General features: G+C 54.2%; 1 protein-coding gene across 1 annotated transcript; it reads left to right on the plus strand.

The window, feature by feature from the left end:
* The first annotated feature begins 6,050 nt into the window (after positions 1-6,050).
* Positions 6,051-7,083, plus strand: LOC119092899 (uncharacterized). Its single transcript, XM_037215799.1, has 3 exons — positions 6,051-6,150; positions 6,363-6,503; positions 6,934-7,083. Exons 1-3 carry the CDS (start codon positions 6,052-6,054, stop codon positions 7,081-7,083), a joined length of 390 nt encoding a protein of 129 aa, XP_037071694.1. The 5' UTR covers position 6,051.
* Positions 7,084-9,108: the final 2,025 nt, after the last annotated feature.

Raw genomic sequence — 9,108 nt, forward strand, 5'->3', positions numbered from 1 at the left:
TCGAACAGTGATGCAGCTGTCCCATCTCCGTCGGTGCTGGCCACAGCATGGATCACCATGCTGGAGGGCTGGCAGGAGATCTCCTTTCCGGTGGTCTCGTCACCTCTCGCCGCTTCTCAGCCGGGTGCCTCGACAGGGCGTCAGGAATGGCGTGCAGCTTCCCCTGCCTCCATACTGCCACGCAGTTGTAGGGCGCCAGGCACTCCCGCAGGCGTTGGAGACGAGGATTGGCCATATCCTGTAGACTCTTCCCGTTCAGAATGGGGATGAGTGGCCGGTGATCGGTAGCGACTTCGAACTGCTGCATCCCTTGCAGGTAGATGGTGCACTTCTTCATGGCCCAGACGATGGTCGACATCTCGACTTCGATCACGGCGTACCTCGTCTCTGTGTCTGTCAGGAAGCGTGATCCACACTGGATCAGGCGCCAGTTTCCTGCTTTATCTTGCTGCCTGAGACAAAAACCGAGGCCCTTCAGGCGCGCTGCGTCTGTCTCAAGGACCGTCCTCCTATCCTGAAGTGAAGTGCTCCTGTCTCGTGGAGCGGCGGTACTCCGCGAGATGCCGCTCCCACCGTCTTGGGATTCCACCGCGGCGGCATCTTCTGCGTCGTTGTCTTCACACATCGGCTATCTCGTGTTGAAGATCTATGGTCGTCATCGGCTTCCTCCCGGTCAACATCCTCTTCAGCAGCAACTCCAGCAGCATCTCCAACAGCATCTCCAGCAGCTGCAGTCATCGTCATCACCTTTATCTGCTGAGGGTAGTTCTCGGGAAGAATGCCGAGCTTGATGCTGTCGTGCCACGAGAGCAACGGGCCATTCAGCATCTTCACGACCGCCGCCTCCACGGTGTGTTGAACTCGCCCAAGCTGAAGTGTGAGGCTGCGGGTGCCGAAACGCTGCATCTCTCTGCTGTCCGCGCTGAGCAGCCTGGTTGTCGGTGGCGTCAGATTGCTCCGCCTGATGGCGAGCCTCTCGGCATACCGCAGCGACAAAGCCGACGTCTCAGCTCCGGTGTCGGGCGTCCAGTAGGTCGTGGCCGTTCCGCCTCCGTCCGGTCGATGAAGCTACAGCTCGACCCGTGGCGAACAGCGCGCCGAGATGCCTCGTACACGGACGTCGGGAACCCGTCTGACGCCCTGGGCCGGCGCTGCCGTCACCTGCTGCACAACCTGGACGGGCGACTGGACGCGTGAACCGCTTCGGCGGTCCTGACGGCGCCGACTGTTGCTCCTGCCGCGCCTCTGTGGTTCAGCATGCTGGCGCCGGCAAACAGCCGCGAAGTGTCCCTGCTCCTGGCAGTGAAAGCATGGGCGTCCAGCCGCCGGACACCTCTGCTCACCCCGGTGAGCCGCTCTGCCGCAGCGGGCGCACTTCTCTCCAGACTTCACCGCTGACGACGATCGCTTATATCGCTGGTATCGAGATAGTTTGGCCAGCGATGACGTCACCGGCTGCCGGATGGCTGACGTGCTGCTGCTGGCGTTCTCGGACGCACGGCAGATGTCGGCTGCCGCCTGCAGCGTCAGCTCCGGCGTCTCCAGCATCCGGCGCCTGGCGTCTTCATCTCGAACGCCGACCACCAGCCGGTCTCGGAGCCGGTCATCTATGCAGAACGTGCAGAAGTCGCAGAACGACGCTGTCTCTCTCAGCGCGCAGAGAAACTCGTCGAATGTCTCGCCCTGCTGCTGCACGCGTGTGTTGAAGTCACGACGATCGATGATGATGTTGCGCTGGCGACGTAGATGATGCTGCATGTCCAGGATGGTCTCGTCGATCGTCACGCCCGTCGACTGAGGCAGCCCGAATCTGACAACCCTGACCCAGTCGTCATCCAGCAGCGCGAGCAAAGCAGCCCGCTGCTCCGCTTGGGGTGGGTCGTCCAGGCCCACGAGTAGACGGTAGCCGTCAAACTTGTCTCTCCACGCCTCAAACTTTTTCAACGAAGCAGACGCAATCAGCCGCGGGGCCGGTGTCGCCGCTGCTGGGAGCCGCGACCGTGACCTCGCCCGGTCGGGCTCACGGTCGTCCCGGTCACCGCCCACCGGGTCGTAGCCGGCCGACACGCACCGCACGTGCCCTGGGGCGGGCGGCTGGGGTCTTCGCAGCACCGGGCCCAGACCGGCTGCGCCGCTGTCACCGCTTGGCTGACCGGCCGGACCGGGCGGCAGAGGCGTACGCAGCGCCGGGCCGGGGTGGGTCACGCCGCCCTCGTCACTCGGGTGACCGGCCGGGGTGAGCGGATCCTGCCCCGGAGTGATAGGCCCGCCGTGACCTCTCGGGGAGCCCGCTAAGCTGGGTGGCAGCGGCGCACGCAGTGTCGGGTCGCCGTCACCTCTCTGATGACCTTTCGGGCTGGGCAGATCCTGCCCCGAGGCGGCCAGCATAGGTCCACGCTGAGCGGGCGCGCCGCCATCGCCACCAGTCGCGCCGTCGTCGCCTGTTGAATGCTGCGCTGACGATGGGCCCACACGCTCCAGAAGCTGGATGAGGCGCTCCTCCCGCTGCTGCAATGCCTCCATCTGACGCTCCTCCCGCTGCTGCGATGCCTTTATCTGACGGTTGAACAGGTCGATCAGGAGCTGCACTTCCGACGGCTTTCGCTCCCCACCCCCGTTGCTGGAGGCGCTGCTCATCCTGTCGGCGGATGCCGTAACAGCACAATCACTATCACAAGCACTTCGTATCTGTCCACTCACTGATGTTTACCAACGCCGATCACCGCTGTCCACACGTTACAGACCGACACGTTACAGTACACTAGTCACAGACCGACCGCGCCATGTTATGTTCTCGGTCCGTGCTCTGTCGGTACACGGCTCGGCGGAGCGTCCATACGCGGCGGATCCGGGCTTAGAACTGTATTGCTTCAAATCAGGCGGGGGGCAGCACTAGCGCCACCACGTGGACATCCTCATTGGTGGCAGCAGTTTCCCTTCAGAACATTACAGTCCCTTTCTGAAACAACTGAAATTTTGTGGGGGCAAAAAGATACTTTTGCTCCCGCCTCAGGAGAGGGGGGCAGTTTGCCCTCACTGCCCCCTCCCCCTCCCCCCGCCCAGATACGCTATCACTGATTTCGTGCCGATTAGAGCAGTGGTCGTCTGTCGCTTCCATTTTATAAATTTCCTTCCCGCTTTTGAAGTGTTTGAACCTACGCCAGGTCATGATATTGCCACCCCCTTACCCACGTCATTGCACTAAATCGACTGCTGAAGATGTCAAAGAAATTGGATGAGCGGTTTGGAAAAACAAGCATGTTTGTCTCATGTGTCAGTATTTTTGTCCCCACCCGAGCACTGGGCACTGAGCTTCGTTGCTTTGAATGATGCCTCGTTTTGTTGTCATGGCTATTATTCGTAGCACTGCTGCTGTCGTAGAACAACCCTTCGTTGATTCCTTAGACGATTCATTCCAGTTTCGTGGAAGTGCTATCTTGGTGGTCTAAATTCATTGATTCGCAGAATTACAATTCTTGGAACTGACCTAAACAAGCTGGCGCAAAGTCTGCCCAATTTCGTTGTTTCACTCTTAACGACGCTTGATGAACTAGTCCCTGGCCACGTGATGACTGGTCACGAACTGGTCAACTGGTCACGTGATGTTTGGTATCTGGTTGGGCTGGTCACGCCAAGGTTTTTCCATCGGTTTGATCCGCTCGAAAATAATCCGCCAAATCCGGTGAACCCGGCCAAGGACTATTGCAATTCTAGGAAGAAGTGGGAAAAATAACGAATGTTATAGTGCTGGCAAAGGCCACGGAATAAGCCGATTTGTACAAAAATGGCTTTAACAGCAGGATTGATAAGTCCTTCGCAACAGTGATTGCCCAGGTGGTACGGACCAGCAGATCGGCGCCGGCGCCCCAAGACTGCGAGCTCAGGAGCAAACGTCGCAGCAGCGGACAGCCAGGTTCTCAGTATAGGACAACGAAGACAGCGAAGCACCTAGAGGTGGTCATTGACCCGGATACAAGCAATGGTCACCGATGGACGGTGTGTTGTGAGATGGGCCGGCCTCCATGTGGTCGCATCCACATTATTGTTTGCAAGTTTAGAATATGGTGCAAGTGGTCGCCACCGTGCATCAACCGGAATGTTCTGCATTTTAAGGCGTTAAGTCAAATATCAGATGTACTGGAAAACGCTCACTTGTAACTTATACCATGTTTTTCATTGCAAGAACTGCTCTAGACAACAAAATGCCACTATTTAGTCAATAAGCTCCACAGCTCCTCATCGTTTCAATGGGTTAATGAGCATTTGTTTTACGTCACAGGGGCTCTCAAGAACAAGAGAACGAGCGCGTCTGCTTCATATGTCGGAGTTTTAGCCCTGAGACTCAAACAGGCCGTAACTCAATTCAGAAACAGGATCTTGACGAGCCGTTTTCACAAGGTACCGCTAACAAAAATGCATTCCAATCAAACCACAATTCACGGTAAGTATCTATACACCACAAGCACACGGAGGCAGATGCTTAAATGTGCTTCCGTCTTCCCATGCTTGCAAATCGTAAGCGCAGTAACTTAACGGAGTTCACAGATTGTAATCCAAGGCTCAATTGAAATCCACCCGCGTGAACCGTGCTGAACAGCGGTGAAATGCGGACTGCACGTCGGACGCCGGGGTGAAGTGTGTTGGCGGTGAGCTGTATGTCCAACGTCGCGGTGGAGCATGCTGGCGATGTCCTGTACGTCTGACGCCGCCGTGAAGTGTGTTGATGGTGTATTATATGTCCAACGCCGCAGTGAAGTGTGATAGTAGTGTGTTGTATGTCAAACGTTTATTCGTGCGTGGTGACTGCCGAACATGACATTTTCCATGTTCATAATTGTGGGCACGCTTATAAAAACCTGCTCCAGGTTCGTGCTCATCTGTAGTCGGTGGCATTATCAAGGAAGGTGGGCCTTTCAGGGCCATTCCCCCGCCCATAACGGTGGAGGACCCTCAGGCACCGAAGCTCTCAGCACTTGCTATCAGTTTAAGATGCCCATGAGGCTTCTAAATTGTACGGATGCGTCCTCAAAGCAGTAAAATGCGATTCTGGGCATAGAAATAAAAAACCGCGAATAAGAAATAAGTTTTCCTTGCCAACGAAGCGGTTCGTAGGCTAAAAGTGCTCCCTGCGTCGCGATTTAGCCATTTTCTGAGACAAATCCTGGCTTGCATGAAATTGCTTCCATCACCTTGTTTTATTTTGTGAAATACAATCAACTGCATTCACTTTTGCATTGCAATGTTTTATCTTGTGAAATGCAATCAATTGCACTGACTTTGAATGACCAAATTGCCGTCCTTATTTGTATGTCTTAACCGGCTTTGCTGCCACTTCAAAATTGGCTACGGACTGTTTAAACATTATTTATGGTATAACTTGCCCTGCGAACAAGCACCCCGGCTGTGCTCGCGCCGGAGAGCGGGCGCGCTCCGGTGATACGATCACCAGTACAACGCTCGCTCGCTCGCTCGGGTGCTCGCTCGTGATATCACTGATCATGCCGCGGTTGCTGAGCGCCGCCGGATTCCAGGCGGCCCGTATAAATACGAGCGGAGACCACGGAGCCCCACAGATACCAACGGCCGTACCGAAAGACAGGTGGGTTGAATCTATTGTTCCCATCTCCGACAGGGAGAGCATCCCAGCTCCGGCAGGTAGGACTGCGGTAGGGCCGCGGTCGGAGCCTCAGACAAAAAGATTATTTCGCTGACAGACTCGGGACTGCAACTGCAACTGGTTTGCAGCTGCAACATGGATTATATTTTTCCAGAATCTAAAAATTAGCATGTTCTGTGAGTTTCTCATCATACATTCACGCTTCTGAGACATCATCTGAGTTTAAAATAACATGGTGCAAGGCAATGTCACGATGGTTCTCAAGCAATCTATGAGCTTTACGTCATGGTATTGCGCCTTGGCAGCATGCGAGGCACGCACGATAATGTGCATATAAGCTGTGTGAGAGTTGCTTATCGCCATCATGTGATACTTTTTTCCTTGTCACCGAGCTGACATGCATTATCATTATGTGGTTCCTGTTTTCCAGAGCGATGAAGCTGATCCAGATCAACATCGTGGCTTTGGCATGCCTCTCTGCGGTATCCGCGTTTATATCGGAGCCGTATATCACCAAGTTCGCCAAGAGGAAGGTCAATGCTAGCAGACTGGCTGCCGGTCGATGGCACAATGTCTTTTGTATGCCGGAATGTGCTCAGTTGAAGACCAGCACCGGCTGTGGCATCCTCGTTGCCGGGTGTTCGTTTTCACGGTGTCAGTTTCGCCTGGGTAAGTGATCCGGCGCATAATCTTACTGTCCCACCGAGCTCTCAGTAACATGATCGCGGTGGTCTCGTATCCCCAGATGGCCGACGGCTGCTTCGGCGAGAGCGTAATGGCTGCCTTCAGGGGGAAGATTCTTGCCGCTATTGATAAGTGCAAGGGTTCTGATCCGGTCATGCAGAGTGAGCTGCTGGCGCAGTACTACGCCATCGTCAGAATCGGGGTTAGTAGATGTTGGCGAGCACTGGCTGTCAGAGCAGACAAATGCGGACTAACGGGCGGGTAGGAACTGTCAGGCCTGGCGGACACCAGCTGCCATAGCGGACAGGAACTGTCAAAGCGGGCAGAAACAGGGGGTGTCGGCCGGGGCTACAGCGCAAGTGTCCGTGTGTTCAACCTATCGCTGTTAGTGGGCAGAGGTTATATGTTACAGTGCTCCGAGTTGATAGGAGGAGAGGGCGCTACATGGGTCTTACGAAAGGGAGCCAGTATGTAGAACACGTCGTGGGGCTTGTATGCAAACTCAGTTCGCGGGAGCATGTGATGGCACGCGTCCTCAGTCAGTCACAGAATTCCCAGCCCAAAGTACTTGCACAAGCGTTGCATTTGGATTATATGTTCGTCATTTTTTAACTCCGTCATCGCCTTCGCAGGGGTCCCGACGCAAGAGATCTACTGTCAGCAGCTTCAGCTCCCAACAACTGCAAGATACTGGAAGCAAGATCTCCGAGATGATTGAAAGATTGGGCTGTGTGCTGAAGGAGCTGAAATTCGTGAGTACAAGAAACGAGCGGACAGTATAGAGACAATTATGCGTCATTTTGCCCAGCGGCCAAATTTCTAAAGATGGCTTCATATTGGTAAATGCTATCCTCACCTTTCCGCTTAGTTTGTTTCCCTTCGTGCTGTACTCTTTGTCAATCATCCCTGTCTCCGCGTTTGCAGCGAGTCATTCGAATGACATACTATTGTACTGTGTCCAGTACTTCGCTTGAGACTATGACACCATAAGCATCAGTCCGCTGTCTGGTAGCGTGTTCTGATATTGCTGGACCGGAACAGAACCGCGTAAATGGGATATGATATACCACATCACGATGGCGTAAAACACGACATATGTATATATATATATATATATATATATATATATATATATATATATATCAACTAGTGTTGAAGCCACAAGTTAGCTCTTGCAACGCCACTGTGACTTTGTATGGGTGATTTACTACTCACTTTTAGGCACATGACCTGCCCGAGAATAGAAAACGTATCTCGTCTTCTTGACCCGGCCTTTTTCTTTTTCAGGCGGACGCCCAAAACCGCATTGACGCGTTTTCCATAAAGGTGGCTATCGCTAGCTTCGGGTCTGCCGAAAAGCCTGGACGAGGACCTTCAGGAAGCAGTCGATCAGTGTAACGACTTAGCCAACTGCCTGCCGAACTCAATGGTTGATAAGCCTCCGAGCACACCAGAATTCGGCAGGCAGAAGGCCTTCTTCGAGTGTTTTGAGGTGTGTCCCCCCCCCCCCCACTTCCTCAGTGTGATCGACATTGGTTTGCCTTATGGTTCAGGTACTGCACACCCCATCAACAAAATGAAACTATTCCTTCGTCAGTGAGAGCTCGCACAATCCACAGTGCAGGAGGACTTACTCGGGTGGTGTAACGGCGCCACTTTACATTCTGTGCGGAAAAACCGTTGGACTGTGTATGTAATAGGAGGCGTTTCCTTTCGTTCCTTTCGCATCGAACATCGCAGTCCCGACCACACCGCACCTTGTTTTCAAGCACCCTTTTCATGGCCTAACTCGGTCCAGTGTCAACGTATTTTCACCATATCTTGTGCACGGCCGACGTTGAACTGCAGGTTGCAGCAGAAAAGAAACCGTTGGTGACGGCCACCTCAGGCCTGTGGTCGGAGAAGGGTGTTGAAACACTGCTAATGGGTGATTTGCGTTACAGAGGGCCAAGGTGGAGTCTTGCATGAAGAAGGAATTCCGGGATGGCTACTTACCGTCGCTGCAGGAGCAGAACCCTGCAATCAATGCGGATGAAACCTTTCAGACAATCATAATGTCGTTCATGGCCGGCGATACGCCGTTCTAGCGGCGAGCAAAGGAATGGTTGAAATATCAGTTGTGGCCACTGAAGCTGTAGGTCCTGTTTAGATTAAGGATTTTGCCTTACGCTCGTAGCACACTCGGTCGCGTTATTTTGGTGGTGCATTTGTGGGGACTTAGATTTATTTCTTAATGCGGTGCTGTTGATGATCAGCTGAAACATTGCTGCTATGAATAGAATGCACAAATGTCTGTTACGGCTCTTACATGCGCATAGCAAGTGAGCTGACAGTGCTGATGTGAGCTTTCATGTTGCAAGCACGGCCGTCAGATTCTGTATCGTTGAGCGCGGAGTAGTTAAACGGCTGTTGCCCCAAACGGTGCTGTTCCGGCTACGGTGTTCCGGTCAGCTAGTGCCGTTCGCCATCGGACCGGCTGGTTCTGACGAGGACCAGTGCATGGCGAGCTGCCATTTGCGGTCAGTTTGATGCGCATCGGTTGCCAGCTCGGCCCCACCGTTTGCTGAGCGGTTTGGAAGCACAGAGCGGACCAGCTCCGAATGTGAGGGCCGGGGCCGGCTGCGGCAGTGACCTGTCACCTGTGTGAAGGGTCGGATCGGCACAGCAGCCGCTACAAGAGTAAACCGTCGAAGATGTGAGTTGGAAGGCGATGTTGTGGCTGACGGGCCTCGCAGGGCTTCGGCGGCTCCCAATGTAGGTGCCACCAGGAAATGACAAGTTTCGAGTCCTCAAAAACGCATCGATGG

Source organism: Pollicipes pollicipes, unplaced genomic scaffold (genome assembly GCF_011947565.3).
Source record: "Pollicipes pollicipes isolate AB1234 unplaced genomic scaffold, Ppol_2.1 Scaffold_3623;HRSCAF=4255_pilon_pilon_pilon, whole genome shotgun sequence".
Lineage (NCBI taxonomy): Eukaryota > Metazoa > Arthropoda > Thecostraca > Pollicipedomorpha > Pollicipedidae > Pollicipes > Pollicipes pollicipes.